We start from the raw sequence: 20,639 nt of genomic DNA on the forward strand, positions 1-20,639 counted from the left end.
ATACTGCATTACTACGCCTTTTACTTGTGCTATTTGAAAATTCTTTCTTCCCGTCAAGTTCTCAAATTTCACTACTCAAGAGACGGCCGGTGTAACTGTTTGCAGAGAAATGAAGGGATAAAATAGAATGAACATACAATAGGCTTAACTTATTACGAACGGATTTCACTACGAGTTTCGAATTCACTTATATTTTGCCTATTCAGTAGTAAGTTAACAAACGCTATTATTACATGTATTAGCATTTAGTTTACCAAGCAAATGTATACAAATACATTGAATATTTAAAATTTCCTTCTCTACTTGCTGCCGGAGGCAAGAATTCATTAAACGTACATAAAATATTTATATTTTGAATATCAAAGTTCAGTTTGTATGTAACAGTCTTTGTTTTGTGTGTCTAGGGCTATTTGCTTCTGATTTGTCTTGATTAGTAAGCAACTATTGTATTTGCTGAAGATGGGCCATATTAAGTTAAACCATTAATGAAGATTATAAAAGAAAAGAAAGAAAGAGAGAAAAGAGAGGGAAAGAAAGCGAGAGAGAAAAATATGAGCTTACCTCCACCCGCTCTCAAGCATTCTATTCTCGCCTCAGCTTTCAATTTCGCTGTCTGCAAAGAAATAATAATAATAACTACATAGATAAATAGTTAATAATAGTTAATAAAGGTATAGGTTATCTACGCAATTATATTATTTGTAACCACTCACTTATTGTTTGGCTCAAACCTCTTGACGTTTAAGGCTTGCTTTCTTTTTTGCAATGCCCAATGAGAGTTACGCGAGGTTGCCTAATACTCGATACTTAGGAGAAATATGATTAGCACTCAAAAATGTCTTTCTTCGTAGAAAGTTAGTGTATCTTTAGGGAAAAAGAAAATCGTTTCTAAATAATTAGGGGAGAAAAGCATGATTCTACGTACAGTGGTTCAGTATTTTATTATAAAATTGTTTCCTCATATAAAAGTCAATCTAAACCAGTGTTTATTCTTTCACTTTCTTGGTTTGAAGCGTTTACTTCGTTCTCCCATCTGTGTTTCACGAAAAAAAAAAAAAAAGTTTCATGTTATACTTGTACATGAAAGGAAATGAAAACTGACAACGTCGCTTTTACGTGTCATTGGCTTTCGCCAAACGTCAAGAGGTTTGAGCCGGACAGTAGTTGATTGTAGTGTTGGTTACGAGACGAAAAGTCTCGTCTCTTGTCGTCTTTTTACATTGAAGATAAGACGAGAAATGTGCCAATTCTCATCTCGTTTTCAAAATGAGTTTCACTAGTCTCATGGACGCCACTAGTTCACCCAGGTCTTAAATCTCAAACACTATTTTAGTCTAACATGATGTAGACATATTACATAAAAACTGTAAACAGATAAAATGATTGTACGAATACATTAAAGAGCATTTTTCAACGTTTAGACATACGCATTACACAATATACTTCAATAATAAATATGGTTTAAATGTTGTTATACGAGAAGTGTTGGGAAAGTTATGTCAAATTGCCTCTATTTTCTTTTTTAGGTGAATGAAAGCAACCTGGCCATAAAGGACAAGCATATTTAAGACGGTGGACAAGATTTCAAGAGAAAATGTTAAGCGACCGGGTCAACAGAACCTCCACAAGTGCATAAGTTGAGCAAAACTCAGAAAACACTCATTTAGAACAGAGACATGTGATTCGTTTTTTCTTATTGTGGCAGAACGCATATATTTGATTTTATCTTTTCATGTACAAGTAAAATTCAAATATTAATCATTAAATGGCATTCAGCAAAACAGAGTTAAGGAAGAAACGAACAAAACAGATTACATAAAAGCTTGACATTGCATTTAGTTTATGAAACGATTATATAACATTGGCATCAAGGAAACTATAATTTGGCAGATTATTCTAATTGTTAAAAATGAGAACAAAATCTAAATTATGTATTACTGGAAAGAATTACAGAAATCTAATGTCATGAAGTTTATAGAACGTTTGTTAACACAGACACAATTTCGGGTATGTCAGACTTGCCAAGTATCGCGGATACAGGCATTCTAGGGACTGCAATCGCTGTACAACAATGAGGAAACTGAGAAGTTTCCGGGAGCAGAAAGAGAACACGCTTTTGACGTCATGGTGAGAAGGCAGATTCCAGATTTGAGGAAGTCAACAAAAACCCAAGGATGGAAGGTCTCAGGAGTGAATCAGAGAGTGAATTAGAGAGTGAGATCCGGAGAGTGAAGTTGACGAGAAAAGTCGGACAGTAGAAGCCTGAGAGTAGAAGTCGGAGTTCGGAGGCGGAGAGACTTCGGAGCGCGAAGTCGAGCAGTAGTATTCTAAGATTATAAACTTATACTTTTACAACGTTCGAGAAGAGTCGTAGTATGAAAACGAATAGTTTACGTTGAATTCAGTGAAGTTATATTCTATCGTCGTTACCGTGAAGACCTAAATGATTACGCCTGGCTGGCCATGAGATTCACCCACGACATCCAGGAGATTTAAGGACCATCGATCGCGTCAACCCTCTGGAATTGCCTTTGTGGAGCCGATCATCATTCCAAGGACTACAAGGAACATTGGAGGTAAGTGTTACTTTCTAAATCTGTTGTCAGCGATTCAATGTTTACAGATGCCGTATTTGATCTGGCAGGAATGAAATACCCGAATTTCACACACAACACACTGAGAAAAAATGTAGGTGGCGTACTTAAAAAGATAGGTTACATGCGTAATTCCTGTAGTTTTTGGACTTAACGTACAGCAGACGTATAACTGAAAACGCATGTTTTATAATACTTTCTGTATAGACGTATAACTGAAAACGCATGTTTTATAATACTTTCTGTATAAGTGTTCCATCTATACGTACTATCCGTATGAAACAATGTAGGCGGTCAGGATCTCACATACAAAAGGACGTATATAACATATAGCTGACGAAGGTAACATAAGTATATGTATGTGATATACGAAAAACTGTTAGATGTCAGACATCCTACAACGGCATGATGTAACATCTAAGGGCAGTGCCTATGTAGCATACGGATAACGTATGCTCCGTACTGATTTCTATAGTAAGCAAGAGGATAGCGTATATTTGTACAATATACCGCTGTCCGGAGAACGGATTTTTCTCTGTGCACATAACACAATAATTCACTCGTTAATTGAAAATACATGAACAATTATTTGTTAAATTTGAGTTATCATTTCATGCAAGTTATTACCTCTCGCTTAGTCTATATTTACTTTAAAATTCCCGTTCATTTTAGAAGGTGAACGGAAGGTGACTTTCCTGCGTTCAATTTAATGCCCAAAATTTAGACCCCGAACGAGAAAAGTACACATGGTGGAGATGCTGAAAGACTTATGTCTTTATAACGATCCCGGAGTAGTTTAAATAAATGAAACTACATTATCGAATTATTTGTGAAATCAGAGTATCATTGCATGCAAATTATTAACAACCAGCCCCAATAGTACAAAAATTGATAATGTCCGATCGACGATAAAAGATTAGAGAAATAGCAGAGAATTGATATTCATAGTGTTTGGGACATTCTACACCAACACCTTCGGCTGTTCCAGATAGGTTCATCACAATTTGAACGTTTTTCAGAAGGTTAACTTGGGTACAAATGTGTCAGAAAAGTTAGGATTTTATGGAATTAGATAACTACTTCTACTAGCATGTAGTGACAGGGGATGAAACACGGGCTCACTAATATGACCTAGAATCTAAACAAGAGTCCATGCAGTAGAAGCATCAGGGGTCACCAACTCCAAAAAAGTTCAGGGCAAAGAAATCGGCTGGCAAGGTTATGGTAACTGTTTTCTGGGACAATGAAGGAATTCTTTTGCTTGAAGCAATACCAAAGGGACATACCATCACAGGGACTACTTACACACACACACACACACACAAAAAGACAATTTCGGCCGAGCAGTTCAGAATAAACGACGCGGAGGTGCAAATTGTCGAATTTTACTTCTTCATGACAATGCGTCTGCACACACATCCCATCTTGCGAAGGCTGCTATCACAGAACAGGGAATGACTCAACTTTTCCACCCACCTTACAGTCCTGATTTAGCTCCAAGTGATTATTATAGGTTTCGTCATTTGAAAAAAAAAAAACCTCAGAGACCAGCTAGTTTCAAGCGACAAGCATGCTGGTAATGGATGCTGTGATTTAGTTCTTTGAATCCAAGGAGATTTTTTGTTGTTGTTGTTGTTGAAGGCATTGAGTCACTTGGAACAAAATGGAGACGATGTGTAGAACTGGAAGGTGATTACATTGAAAAATAATAACGTTTTTTTTTCTCAGCTCATTGGTTTCTTGTTAGCCCGCCATAGACATGACTTTCCCAACACTCCTCGTATCACACCTCTCGGCGCAAGAATTCTGATAATTTCTAGGTAAAGTTATCAGAAAAAAGTTATAATTTTTGTACATAAATTTTACAAAACGAAACAAGATGAGAAAAGCTTTCTCAGAATTCAAGACGAGAATGAAGTCTTTGAGAATTGAGACGGGATGACATTTCTGTTAAAATTGACGAGAAGACACTAGAATAGAAAAGCTTTATTTCTCGGTCTTCGGGCAACACTAGTTTATTTTGTAGTTTAACATTCCTTTCCATTAATGAAAGTAGATGAGAAGGGAGTTAACAGTTTCAAGTTGGATGTGAACCTTTACTCTGGGTTGTCGTATCTGAGGCATGCGTTCTCACCAAGAATAGAACATGGAACCACGCACACAGAAAGCATGTGTGTTAGCCACTAGGGCACACTTCAAATATACTGTAGATCTGTTGTATACGTGTCGTAGGAATCGGTTATTACCCGGTTAATGCTTTTGAGTTTCGCATATAAAACGTGCGTTAAATATTTATTTATTTATTTATTTACTACAAAGGTCAATAGTTTGCGTTCTTCTTCGGAACGCCTTGTATGAATATTTGTGAATCACCCCCATCTCATTTCTAATTTTTCTATTCCAGTATGGGTCAAACATAAAAACGGTGATGCACGTGTTTATTTTAACCCCTTTCTGCATATTTTTTTTCTTTTAGCGAAAAAAATAATCAGTATTGGAAATCCTCATATGGAAACTTGAAAAATGAATTAAAACTTGAACTTTAGATTTTTCACTTAATTCCGACAAGAAGTAAGTGCCATATATGACACACTTACAACTCACAAAGAACATGCCAGATGACACCAAAATCTCTTATTCATACACGTCAATTCTCACACAGCAGACAAAACACTCATTTGATGCCTTTGATAAATCACAAAAAAGCTAAAGTGAAGAAAGGGTATGTGCCATATATGGCACGGCATGCGGTAAGGGGTTAAATGAAAAATCTAAATACCAAATGCCATGATTCTGATCGTAAGGGATTTCAAAATATGGACATCTTATTATAATAATTGCAACCCCTCCATTTCCTCCCCTTCCAACACAAGTTTCCAAAATTCCTTCCTTAGTGGTACCTTACATCACAAATTATATGTACTTTCTACATTTCAGTGAAATCAAATGAAATGAAATCCTTCAGTTCAACGTCCCACGATTATGCCTGTTAGGCTAAGGGGAACGGATGATTAAAGCAAATAAATGATAATGAAAAAAATTGGAAGAATAGTAATGTGGGAGGAAATGGGAGAACTCCGATAAAACACATGAATACGATGTTGTCAACACAATCTTACTTGACCTTCAATCGAACCCGGGACTTCACGCACCAGAGGTAAGCGTTCTATTACTGAGTCACCACTGATTTCGTATCAGACGTCAGTTTGTCGAAACGGGAGAAATTACAGAAAAAACTATGGACACAATTTCATCATAAATTTGGATTGTCTGAGATCGAGGTAAGGACTCTTTGTGTCAAAGATAAGCGCTATCTCCTTGGATTGTTGAAACCTCGTATGGCTAGATGATACTGATAAGAATACTCTACTTTACCGCCGGTTCCGGTAGAAGCTCATGTAGTTTGGATCCCATATTAATCTATAGATCAACGTTTCATATGGCCTTGATGCTGGACGGGACATTAAGCTTCGATTTAGGAACTAGGAATTAGACTTCTGGGCTTTCAACATCTATGGTTATCACGTCTATGGCCTTCTATGGTCATCTATGGCCCGTCACGTATGAGGGATGACGTTCCTCGGCGATCTCACTATCCGAGGAAAGGGGAGGAAGGAAGCGGCCTGGAACATATATATTAGGTACCATCCCAGTATTTGCCTGCTGAGAATGAGGAAAGGCCAGGAAAACGTCATTCAGGATGACTGGCCTGAAAAAGCTTTTTCACTTTTTCGACCGTGTCCCCACCGGGAATCGAACATGGGACCGTTAATCAAATAACCAACCTTCTATTGTTCAAACGAAATGGGCAAACTTTGGCAGTAGAGGCGACAGAGTATGAGAGAAGCCATACTAATAAAAATTAAGTTTTATTGCTTGAAACCAATGAAATAATGGTTACTAGGTTATCTATTGTATTAATTAAAAGTTTTCACCTTTTAGTTTCAAGTGAAAACAAATTTAATTTGTACCGGTGTTACTCTCTGCACGAGCCGCCTCTGAGTTGTTGTAGATGCTCTGTGATGTCAAAGTTTTCTGATCCCCTTCTCTGCAAAAAACACTGATAGGACAAGGAATAGGCGGGGAACCTGATTAAAGTTAGTGGTGACATGTAGTCAATAGTTTTGCAGGCATACTATTCGTGGATCTTTTGACTACGTGTGCACCGCCAACATATGCTTTGTTTCACGTATTGCATCTCTCTCTCCTTTTCTCCCTCTGTTCCTACATCATACATCGACTAGTTAGAAATGAATGCTACAAAGAAGCTTTAAAAAAGGACGAAAACACATAAAAATACTCCTAGAAGTTTTCCTGTTCCATATTGTTCACACACACACACACACACACAAAGAAACTAGAAAAAGGCTGAAACAAACAAAGTTTGAGAAGACAAATGGACTCCATATGACGTCAAACTTTACTGGAGTTCCCTTTGTTATTTGTAGTGTTTTCAGATGCCTTGGGTAATCTACTGCTTAAGTTTATTGGAAGTTTCGTATTACACATACAAAGAAGGTTACATTCAGAACATTCTTCGCAATCTGCCGTTGCTCCCTGGTAGCTATTGTTACGCAGATGGAATTTGTGATTGTTGGTACGACATAAAGAGAAGACCAAAACGGAAAAAGACATCCAGTAAAATGTCATTTGACTTGTATTACTGTCTAGCAGCGAAAAGAATAACAAAATTAAAGGTTTCGAGATACATAGCTTTAGCAAAAGTGGTTTCAATCTATTTTCTATCTATTTTCATGTTCATAGTTTATCAATGCTTTTCCTTAACTATTTTATTATAAAAAATAATGTTTTCTCAATGCTTTCAGAAACGTCATAAGGCACATTTCCTCCCAGAAATTAAACAGCCCTTTGATAAATGAGAAATCAATAGATTTGTTATAATTTAAGGAGTAATACTGAATATTATGAAGTCAAGAAAATTCAATATGGCGGACGCTAAATGACATATTGTAGTAGGGTTTCCACCTTTCCAGAGCAAAAGTATAGGGATACTTTATGCAGCTAATGAAAATGGGCAGGAGGGAAAAATATACCTATAATCTTTTTTCCGTAGTAATGAAACATAAGTATTTCTAGCAAATGATTTATATAATTGATAAAAGGAAAATTAAACAATTTAAATCACATAGTTCCTAAGTTATATAATAATAAAAATATTGGCAATTTAGATAGTATGCATCCTATGTGTTATGTTTGCCTGTCGCTGTTGTGAAGTTTCCTCTTATTTTGTAGGCTCTGTATAATGATTTGGAGGCTAAATATCAACGATAATAATAATAATAATAATAATAATAATAATAATAATAATAATAATAATAATAATAATAATCACTAACTTTATCAATGAACATGAAAGTCGAGACATTTTAAATTCCCAACAGAGGCACGTAGGGACGCGGGACATTTTGTTCGACATCGGGATTGTCCCGACAAAATCGGCACGGGTGTTTGTAACAACGCAAAGTCTCATGTAGGATTCAACGTGTTTGATAAATTAGGTGTCACCATAATCTCAAAATTTCACTCCAGTATAAGAGGTGACGTGCATTTTCGCACGGTGCAATCATACACGGGTGCCCATTATCAAGCAATTTCGCACGGTCTTGTTTATCGAATTAATTATTTTGCAGGTGTCGTGCATTTTCACACGGTCCACCTGTCAATCACGTGATTCACTCTGAAACCGCTTTCACTATAGGAGGAGAGAGGACACAGAACAAATGTGAACTAAGTAAGAACAAAAAAGATCAAACACAATTTAAAATAAATACGAACAATTGCAATTAATACTAGAGAAGGAGAGCTTAGGAAATATTTCACTTTCACAAAAAGAATAATAAAGAAAATAGACGGAAACTAAAATAACTAAGAACAAGACACAAAACAAAAAATGGGCAAACAAAAATTATGATAAAAGAAGAAGAGGAAAATAATAACATAAACAATGTGAAATGAAATAAATAAGAGAAAAATAATAACAAAACTATCGCAAATTTGAATAGATAAAATCAAACAAAATAGCAAATGAAAATAAATAAGAAAGAAAAAGAATAATCAAAAATTAAAATCATTAGAAATAGAATGATCACAAATTAAAATAAATGAAGAATTAAATAAGCAGTACGTCAGATCAAAAAATGTGCCCGCTTCAGAGCATAGAAAAACGTTGTGATTTGTGAAAACACAATATTAGCTCCAAGCTCCAACGCGGTTCTAAGAAGAACCTTATCATTTTGTTATTTTCAGAGCGAATAGCACGTCGTTAAGGTGGAACCTTTGTACTTCTGCACATTGTCAATCCATTTTGTACAATTCATAATACTTCATTATTCCAGCTTTTCAAACACTTATTTTACGATCTCGCCCATTTCCTAGATTCTCCAGGACTAATTGCAATCGTTCAAGACAGCTGTGAGTTATTTTCTACGCTTTTCCGGATTGCAATCTAAGCCCTGCTGGCAAAAGCATAAAAACTAGACGTCACATTTACTTTTAGTATATTTGCAAGCTTCGAGATATGTAGTGTACCCTTAGATATGTTGCGGTTGAACTTAGTCAACCCTCCACAAGGTTGTTTGTTTTGTGCCTTTGACCATTGCAATTCCATATTTCTCTTAGGATGTTTGAGTTTTCCATCTATTGTTCAATGAAATAATCGTTGAACTGTTCGATTTTCTGGCCAGATGGACAGTCCTCCATGACGATGAGCCAACCTTCATCGATCTTGCTTGATAGTATTAATGCTAACACACTACACATACGAACATGATGGCGTACATCTTCGTTATTGACGTATTCTTCAACGAGACCTATACTCTGAACCTTCCGCCAGATGCTCTGGTTGAAATGGCAATGGCAGCCGGAAACATGTGAATTAAGAAACAGCGCACGCAATGCATTAATTACAGTAAGCTCAAAATCCACTTTCAGCACTCGAGGTTCGTTCTGACCAGATTACATTTTAAGAAATGTAAATAGATGCTTGTATTTTCGATCTGTTTTATTTGGCAGCAATGCATACAAGACTGTATAACTAACATTTTATCATGTGTGCTTCCTGTATCTGTATGTATGGTGTACAATTGGGAAAAATACTTGCAGCAACTCTTAAACTTTCCGTCAAAAATGCGATTGTTTGCTGTTCCTCAGTACTCAGTACTGGTTTCAAACTCTCGTAAGCAAAACACAGAATTCTTGCTACGCACTTACAGTGAACTAAGCAAGAACAATTACATATTAAAAGTTTATTTAATTCAATTTCCTATTTTTTAAACAATGGGCTCGGATTTGATTAACACATGCTTACTTTATTCTTTATTGTTGACAATCACTACTTTCCGAAAATACAGCCTTTGATCAACTCAGCCGCACTATGAGTTGAAAATCGATTTGTAGAAAATATATCAATTTCCGTAAACACTGGAGTGGAAACGTCTTTGACATGATGAATCAAGTGATTGACAGGTGGACCGTGTGAAAATGCACGACACCTGCAGAATGTGGTAAACAGGACCGTGTGAAATTGCTCGATAATGGGCACCGTGTGAAATTGCATCGTGCGAAAATGCACGGAATCGTATGAGGAACGCTAAAGGCCACCATGTAAAAATGTTTCTTTCTTTCCTTCTTTCTTTCTTTTTCATAAGCTGGATGTATTTTGCTTATTCAATTAAATTCATTTCCGAGCTTAGTCGATATTCCATTATTAAAATAGTCGTACAAAAGTCAAGAAATAAGAACTGAATAGGAACTGCATATCACTCTGGGAGCAGAAGTTTGGGTCCAATCGATGTTTGTGCTCCACGAAAAGTCCTGGTTGACCAGAAACATCGAGGAATATAGTAGATAGGTCCGTGCTGTATTTGTAAGAAGTCCAAGAAAATTGACAACCCGAGCTAGTAGAGAACTAAATGTATATATCATAAACCACTGTAAGGTATATTGTTTGTTAGATTATTGGGACGTCTGCCGTGTTATCTAGGTTGCTGATATCGAACACTTGAATCGATATCTTTCTTTCACAAGATATCCACAAAAACTTTTCTTTCTTCTTTCCATCTAATTTTGTTTCGGTATTTGGTTTCAGTACATAATAAATACTCTTCAGTTTTGTACAATTCTTTTTGAATAACTCTGTATTATGTTGAGCTTTTCACTCTTTTTGTTTAAATCATTTATTTATTTATTTTGGTGTGTGTTATAAATTAAGACTAGTTTTACCAAATAAAATCATAAAATTGAAACAATTACAATGGAATGGTGACATGCACTGTCATGATGAATTGAGGAGTTTGATGTAATGAGGGCGTAAGGGAGTTTATGCCATTTTTGCATCAAACGCATTTGTGGCTTTTGCCATGCTTGTTTAGCCTCCTGGTAACATTTCAATTCAATATCGGAATAAAATGCTGCATATTGCATTGTTTTATGTAAGAAGAAACTACTTAAATTTTTAACACCATTTTTCTCCAACTGCATGTTTCAGATTTACGTCCTTATTGCATCAAACTCCTCAATTGTTGAATAATGAAATATTTTTTTTTAGAAAGTATTTTTATTAAAAGATTATGTAACATTAGACAAATATTACTCGTAATAACTTAAAGTGGCCAAATATGAATACGTTATAAGCTGATATATTTAAATCGGATAGGTACTATATTAGATATCACAACTTAATATTTCGTGTTTTTTTTTATTGTATTAACTAAAAAAAAATCACTTTAAAATTCAATTGACCGTCCGTCTGAAGGCTTTTTTAAATTTATTTCCACATTAGCTATTATACACGAGCTCAGCTTCACAACGGAAATATGTGAAGTATACATATTATTTGAAAAGACCAGATCATAAATGGCGTTACGTTGATTAGCATGAAAAATTGCACTAAACAGAAAAAAGAATTTTTGGAACTAAAAGGAGTCAAGAATACAAGGAAATGCCCTGTGATTACATCCATCAAATACATATGCGACGTATTGAGGGAGGTAGAAAAAAAACTTTCTGTAACGTTATTCGTGGAAATTGCCAGAGGTCACTGAAGCTGATTATTCCCGTGGTCAATAGACTGTGATAGACTTTATTTCCGCAACCTCTTTCTTCCCTTTTTTCCAATTTTCTCCGGCGGTGGTTTAACTCTGTGATCTACCGTCATATTGCTTCAGGCGCGGATAGAAACCACGCTAAATAAGCTTATTCCCATAGTTATTAATAAAAAAAAAAATTCTTGACCTAGCCTTTAAGGAAATGCATTTGAACTGTCCCGAGAAATGATGTATAACGGAGTAAAAGCCAGAGAATGACTACAAAGAACCTGAAGGTTAAAGTTCGCTTCTATATACCATAGCGAATATATTGATATTTTAATTTGTCGGTGCCCATTCACATACGGCCACTCCAAGGGAACATAATCGATACTTCGATAACACAAATTCATGAAGACTTCGACGTCATCAAAAGCAACACTCTGGAACCAAATCTGCTGACCATCTTATTCATATATAGCAACAATCGGAACCCAAGATCCACAGAGCCGGATCTACGAGATGGTACCTAGATCACCACAGGCTACTCCTAATAGAGACCTGCACGGGCAGGGTCGGCCTTAGGTGGTGCGTTGCCCGATTGAGAACATTTTGCGGGGCCCTAGGTTTACAACTAACTTGCATCAAGGTCTGTAGAACCAATATATATAGCTCTCCCTGCTAGTCTAGTGGTTATACCCATTCTATTTGCAAAATGCTCACGCTGATCATTGCTTATAGCGGCTATTTTTTTAAAAAATAGAGAAATAACTCAAATGGAAATGCAGGCACTGAATGAATTTTAAAATATAAAAGAGAACGTACAATTCTTTGTCCGCTCATCACGCTAATACGGCTGAACCAATTTCTTTCATTTTTGGGGGGTTATTAGGATTTGGACCCTAGATGGTTTTTATCATATCACTTTAATTTTTAATTACCAGTGTCTTGAGATAATTGACCATTCAAGTGTCCATAACGTACAAATCCTTTGTTATTAGTTCATCATAGGTAAAAATAAACGTATTTATATGCAACCCGCATGACCGTGTCACTCGGCGGGTTAACATAAATGACAGGCGATATACAGCGGAAAATAGCTTGAATCTTCTGTTTAAAATTTTTTAATTGATTTGCTTATTTTTACAGACACTTTTACAATATGCCAGCACCGGGATGACCGCAGCGAAGCGGGGCGGGTTAACATAAATGACAGGCGATATAATGTTAAGATTTACTGCAATCTTCTATGGTTTTTATCATATCACTTGAAAGCGAAAAAGTAAAAATTATCTAAGTAACAAAGTTTATTGCGTTCCGGGGTGACCGCAGCGAAGCGGGGTGAACGCTGCTAGTTTTAAAATACGTAAATTTTACTCTTGTGCCTCGCAATTTTTCAAGAAGGTTCTGTACCAGTATTTCGTAATTTTCTTTTCTTACAAGTAAATCTATCGATGTTGAAATCTACTTTCTTGACCAATCTTGGCAGAGAAGTGTGGAATATCAAGAAACGAGCGTAAGCAACATTTAAAATCTTCCGTCCATAAAGATGGCCGCAGTGGCCAAAAACCTGATTGATCAGAATAAGCCCTCATGAAAGGCCTGAGATATCTTCAAGTTTGTTTCAAGTTTGAAAATTTCATTTTACTTGTAAAACGGGTAAAGGGATGAAAAACAAAAACACATTAACCGGCACCGGGAGGAACTAGACATCTATTTGAGGCCGCCATCTTGAAGTCGGTCATCTTGTATTTCGCTCGACTTTTTTAAGTAGAAAGGGGCATGGGGCGCGAAGAAAATTTTCTAGGGGGGTTCATCCAGTGGTGGATCCAGGGGGCGATTGCTCCCCCCCAGAAGAGAAAACTTTCTTATTTTATATATATAAATAAAACCTATCCCAGAGTTTGAAACTGTTAAAGTAGCTCTAAGTAGCAGTATGACAACCCACCGGCCCCCTCCAGAAGTCGATCCTGGATCCACCCCTGGGCTCATCTCGCTGGTTGCTATATTACGTTTGCTATTTTTCACTTGTATTAAGAAACTCTTAAGAAATTTAATACATTTTCGTGAGCCAGGGGGACCGGGTCCCACCCTATCCTCCCCTTCGGGCGCCCATGGGAAGGTGGTCATGTAATATATCAGAATGGGCTAGAATTTTACGACAAATATATTGGTGAAGTCTATGTTTCACCTAAGTTTGTATATGTAAGACATAATGAAATGCACATTGATATGAAATGTATCCTCGTCGCCAAAAGTGCCTTTACATCGCTGTGACGGGTATGTGATCGCGCAGTACTGCAAGGAAGGGATGGTTGCATAAGAAATTGTGATTAATTTTGAAGAGTTTTTATTTTGACTAGGGAATTAACATAGGTGAAGGGAGAAAAGACACAGATTTGAAGCATCAGCGCACTGTTATTGAAGCATCAGTGCACGAAAAGATTCGTATTCTCAGTTTTTCTATTTATTGTTTTATATGTTAAGTTAAACACCACAATATGTATCACTGATATCGCAGATCGTATTATTTTTAAAATCGCGTTTGTAACCTATTGTCAAAACATTCATCTCCAGACATGATGTAGAGAGAAGAGAAAGAGATACGACATCTGTAATATATGTATATGTGATTCACTAAGTAACTGTAGAAATTAGTTAAAGGACACATAAGAGAGCGAAAAGCAGGTCTAGAAGTCTGAACTTTTTAAAAACGTCCTAGATAGGTGAAAATATAGTTAAAAATTGCGAAAGGAATAGAAATGAATGTGTTTTACCTTTCTTTTCTAGTATACTTTTTCTTTCACATCCAAACATCTCTATTCAGAATTACGAGATAAAGGTGAGGAGAGAAAAATTTCCATTTCAAGAATTATATCAGGAAAAACATCTTTTGACTTAGACTAGTTTCGAACTCGCAACCCTTGAATCCATAGCTCAGCACTATACCGATTGAGCTAACAACTTCTGCAGGAAAAGCCTGATTTCTACAACTACCGGTTGCTGAATGGTGTGTATTAACCAAGTTGGCCGAGATAATTGCTTCATATAGCTATTGCAATAATAATAATAATAATAATAATAATAATAATAATAATAATAATAATAATAATAATAATAATAATAATAATAATAATAATAATAATAATAATAATAATAATATAAAGGAGAGGAACAGAATTTAAAAAGTCGCATATGTTAAAAGTTTGACGTGCAGAGTAAGTCCTAATATGAGATTTTATTAATTATATATAATCAATGTAAGCGTGGTTTATTCGTGCATGCTACTCAAACTGCGCAACTCACTACCGTAGTCCCATAAGGGTTGTACGCGCATGGTACCGTAGCCTTGCGTCCTCCAACCGTGAAGAATGTTTCGGTTTGAACCTATGCGTGTCCTAAGAGGAAGGAGGAGATTCAAAAGAAAGAAAAGTGGTTTAGAAATTATGCAATATCTCACGAGGTGAGGTGATATAGAGTTCAGCGTGTCTTTCAGCTACTACTCTATACAAGACGTGCATCTACGACTTAACGTGAAACCCGAACCACACGACTCCTGACGAGAATCGAAACCTGTATCACCTCTAATTCTATTATGGGAGACACAGGAACATGTAAAAATAATCGAAAATGAACTATATTAATGTTAAATCCATAGCTTTTGAGTACCAAATTTCTCAAAATTAAATCCCCACGTTAAGCGGATTTGCATATCCAGGCTCCTAACTATGAAAACATTTACGATCACTCTAACCCCAATCATTTTACAGATTCAACCTGTTGTATATAAGTTATTAGGACGTAAAATTGAACATAATTTATACGAAAAAGACTTTTATGCATTGTAAGACCTGTAACTGCCAAATATTCACCACAAACTTATAGTCGTATCGACATAAACAAAAAGAAGTGTGAAGCAGGAAACTACTTTACCCAAAAGTCAAAAGAGATGCACTGAAGACATAGGAACGGGTCGAGCGGTTTGGGTCATTCTTCTTTCAATTACAAGTTTATGTGTTCAAACCGTGAAGTGTGTATTCGTTTTTTTCTTTTTTTTTAAAAGTGTGTTCCTATTTTCATGAGGGAACTGAGAACATTTCCTTAAATAAATCTTTGGCAACTACTTTTCTCTCAAATTCCATTAGAAGGGAACATTATATGAATTGCAAATCTAAAATCCACAGCTGAGAACAAAATATTATGTTCAATATTTCATTATTATCCTTTGATTTGTAATGAAAAACTAACTATAAGCATTGACGATTTCTCCCCCGGTAATGGTCAATATATGAATGAGAGAAAACTGATAAAACATTATTAGTCCACTTTGAGCATGATCGAAGATAACTTATGGCCACGAAGGGAGAAATTTATGTCGACAGAGTCTCAAATTCTCCCACAGGTCATGCCCTGAAATCATCACTGTTTGAAAGGTTTTCTTAACAAATAGAATATTACATTTATTTCTCGTTCTACGTTTTGAAATGGAAAAATCCTAATTTTAAAGTGAATTATAATACGATAAACATAACGATTTATAGAACTAATGAAGTAAATATTCTTGTGTAAGTTATCGATTTCTAATCAGATTAAAACTCGAATGTTCGTTTGCATCGCACTTTAAAGTGAATCCTCTCTCTATATAATTCTTACTGGAAAGTATGTTTAACTCCAATTACTTAATCAATATTTTTAATAATATAGTTTTATTGTAATACTTTTACTATTCAATGTTGTATACACTACATTTCCCAAAGCAAAACCTCGCAAATGTATAGTGGACTAGTGAATATTATCAAATAAATTATCATTTTGTTTACGTAAATACTTCATCGCCTCATTTGAAACTTCGTACTTTAAATATTATTATCATTATTATTATTATTATTATTATTATTATTATTATTATTATTATTATTAATAATAATAATAATAATAATAATAATAATAATAATAATAATAATAATAATAATAATAATAATAATAAAATCATAACCATACCTTTATCAGAATTTCAGGCTTAGTCAATAAATGAATTCAACGTGGTCTCTATTCGAAGTTCTATTTAATCGAAACCGCTAGAAATACAGAGAGAAACTTCGAGAACAGATAAAAGAAAAATGTTACCTTGGTGGGACTGGAACTAACCTTTAAGAGTTCCTTTCAATTTAGAGACAAATGCCTTAGGCACTTTGTTTCTTTTCTTTAAGTTAACTGATTCACCGAATGTATATCTGACAAGGAAGGGTCACGCAGTGGCTCCGCTGAGATCCGAACGAGACAATTGTGTTTGCATTTGAAACGTTATAACTAGATGAATCCCAAAGTTATACGTGCCACCTGGAGGAATATCGTGAGTTACAGCATATTTTGTAATGTAAGAACTACAAAAAAATTACATGGCAGAATAGTTTGAACCGAGTCATTTGTTCGGAAACGGTTGGGTAAGTGGAAAACTCGACCAACACGTATCCCATCATTTTCAACGACAAACTTTTTGGGGTAAAAAATTTGTTCCAGGGTCCCCCGCAGAGTCCCAGATGGGGTCCAACTCAAAATTTTCAAATAGCAAGGGGGGTTAAGTGGCACATCATTTGAAAGCTGTTGTAAAATGAAAGAAAATGCAGCAAGTCTCGACTCTCTACAACAACCCTGTGCAAAATGACGGAGGGTCAAAATGTAAACAAAATTTAATTGAAACGTCCATGGTCACCCCTATAAATCGGAAATGGTGAGACTTGAAAATAGGAAGGGAGTCTGTCATTATGTTTAAAGTACAACAATTTAGCTGAAAACGTCTTGTCCCAGGGTACCCACAGGGTCCCAGGTGGGGTCCAACTAAAAAGTTTCAAATGGCAAGAGAGGTTAAGAAGCTCATCGTTTGCAAGATCTTGTTAAATGAAAGTAGATGGAGCAAGTCTTGACTTTCTACGACAACCCTGTCCAAAATTGTGGCGGGTCAAAATGTAAATAAAAGCTTAATTGAAAAACTATGGCCACCTTGAATCCAAGATGGCCGCTTAAAACCTATGCCATTCATAACAGTACAAATCTAAATCTCTATTTTTCTCTATTATGTATTTAGAAATACTAGGAAGACTAAAGAACAATTGAATTTCGATTCACTTGAACTATTATTTCATTCGGTAACAACACATATATGGTTTCTTCTTAATGCACGATCGTCACGGTCCTCTCGGCATTATTTACTTGAATATAACGAATATGCGATGAACACACAACTATGACTTCTTACTCATAGTAAAAAAAAAAAAAAAGGTTGAATACCTTCGGGTATTTTTCTAATTTTGTCATACGTAGTTCATACAGAAAGAACTTGCTGCACCAGTAAGTTGGGGGCTCTATTGTAACGTATTCGTGATGGTTACATTTGTATGTCATTCGTTGGTTTGATCTCAATACTTCAAACAATACCAAATAAAAAAAAATCATTTGCAAGATTGGCAAGTAGTACCAAACATATGTAAGTCATTTCAGTACATCGAACTGCGTCAAACTTTGTTGGCTTGGTCACAGTATTCCAAGAAATAACATGTTTATATACAAACTCATTTTTCACGCTGGCAGCCATATCGGATTACAGATTATACTCTTTGATATTTTGTGGACTATTAACCATAAACGTTCACTTCTCCAACACCAGTGGTGTGCTGCGTTCGATACATAGTGCGGCATTTTGAACTCAAGATGTCGCGTTTTTGAACATTTTGCATATTTTAGTCACCTACTAATCAACATTAATGCCAAATTTGTTATCCTAGCTTCAGCAGTTTGGTATGTTTATCCTTTCGATATAGGTTTTAGGCAGCCATCTTGGATTGTTTTCCAATTTGTTTATATTTTGACCCACCGCAATTTTGGACAGGGTTGTCGTAGAAAGTCGAGACGTGCTCCATCTTCTTTCACTTAACAAGAGCTTTCAAACGATGTCCTACCTCTCTTGCCATTTGAAATTTTTTAGTTGGACCCCACCAGGAACCATGTGGGGACCCTGGGACAAGACGTTTTTACTTAAATCGTTATACTTTGAAAATAATACCACACATCCTTTTCTGTTTTCACATATTGCGTGGAGAAGAATGGAGATAAATAGCTGGGTCGAGAGGAAAACGAATGAGATGGTTGGAAATGGAAGGAGAAAAATATTATTAAGAAGAGGAAGAGAAACTGGTTGGAATATTGGTTAGGAAGGAACTGTATCATGAGGGATGTGCTGGACATGGAGGGGACGAATTAGACTATATAGAAACATAATTAGGCTATTGGCGATATCAAAACAGAAAAATCGTATGTGAAGATGGAGAGGTTAACAGAAGATTGTGGAGCATGGCAGCTTCTCAGCTACGGTAAGTGACCGCTGGTAATGGCGGAATACTTCTGATATAATGATGCTGATTATGCACAGAAGAAACAGAAAGATCCACTTTACTGTCATTGCTAATACGAATCACAATACAAATTTCTACAAGTTGTCAAAATTCCTAGCTCTAAAGGCTGTAGAGAACTATCTGTTAGTCTGCGAGGAGAAATTATAGTCGAGTAAAAGTGGACCAAACTCTCATTCAGATCGCTTGGGTTTTGGGCTGCGACGAGAAAGCAGTGAAGAAATTGATTTAGTGGTATGAATAATAATAATAATAATAATAATAATAATAATAATAATAATAATAATAATAATAATAATAATAATAATAATAATAATAATTTATTTCACAATTCATTTCTGCCAGTAGCTTTCGCCCCCTTACTCCCACTTCATGCTTACTCAGGAGGAAGCTGCGCGTCCCCAGGTTGGGAACCACTACTTTCCAATAAGGAATTCTTATAGCCTGTTAGAAATTTGCATTCTGACTAATATCAGCAAACTGCATTCTTCTGTTTCTACTGCGCATGCACCAGTGAATTTCCATGGAAGATCATGAATAATTCTGATAATTAATATAATATTTACGGACGAATACGTAAGAGAACCTACGGTAAACATTATTACAGCAGGATGAAATAGGTGTCAACTTCAGATACTACAAAATGCATTTCACTTGCTTTCCCCGCTGGGCTAGTGGCTAGCACGTGTGCGTTAGGTGTATGGGGTCCCGGGTTCGATTCCCGGTGGGGGAGTTTGGAATTTTAATTCTGTTAGATGTTTTTGTATTCGTGTTCCTGTCGTTCAAGATTAACAGAAATGATTGTAAAACATATATAACCGAGTAGAAAATAGAGACAAGTTACTCAGATACGTTCGGTGAATAAGTTAACTTAAAGAAAAGAAAAAAAAACTGTCTAAGGCATTTTTTTGTAAATTGTAAAGAACTCCTACAGTCGGCGAGAACTATCTTGGCAGTGACGTCAACTCTCTCAGTTGCAAGGCTACCAACTTACGCTATTCACAAATAGTGCTTAGATGGTACGCTTCGCACGCCACGTCGTAACTACAGTTTAAAATAATGCTGGTAGCGAACTAGAGAGAATTTAGATAACAATGTATTTGAATAATGCTAACATATATATGTGCATTGTTACGACAAAGAAAGAAAAAATAAGATTAGATCCTATATTTATGTCGTCAAACGACAATATCTTTCCTTTTAAAAAGCAGTTTTCTATTTCCAATAGATTTTTTTTTAAACCTAAATCCCAACATGCGCAGTATTTGTTGTAATGCCCACTCAAAACCTTTGAAGTCAATGCTTTTCTTAAGTTCGCACAATAATTTATTTAATGTGGCGACAATATCTTCAGCATAGAGATTGTGAATTGTTCTACGAACTACTACTTCATCGAAAGAATCTAAATTTATTTGTCTTTTCTGTATATTTGGCCTTGCTTTACAGGGTGTTACGACGGGTTGTCCAGACTTTACTCCTCTTTCACAATTCGCCACACGGATCTCTCACTGACACATGTTGCTCGAGAGGTTTCATGAACACTGTCAGATTTATTATTGTTTGCTGCAAGAAAAGTTGTAAACATTAAAAACAAT

General features: G+C 35.7%; 1 protein-coding gene across 4 annotated transcripts in view; it reads right to left on the reverse strand.

Annotated features, from left to right (window-relative positions):
• LOC145662395 (protein nervous wreck-like) overlaps nt 1–20,639 on the reverse strand; it is a 554,721-nt gene that overhangs the window by 106,615 nt on the left and 427,467 nt on the right. For all 4 annotated transcript variants that reach the window (XM_081727930.1, XM_081727929.1, XM_081727928.1 and 1 more), the window contains exon 12: nt 562–613. In XM_081727930.1, the coding sequence (XP_081584056.1) occupies nt 562–613 (52 nt within the window). The remainder of the gene's footprint in view (nt 1–561; nt 614–20,639) is intronic.

This window comes from Thermobia domestica, chromosome 10 (assembly GCF_964235325.1).
Source record: "Thermobia domestica chromosome 10, izTheDome1.hap1.1, whole genome shotgun sequence".
Lineage (NCBI taxonomy): Eukaryota > Metazoa > Arthropoda > Insecta > Zygentoma > Lepismatidae > Thermobia > Thermobia domestica.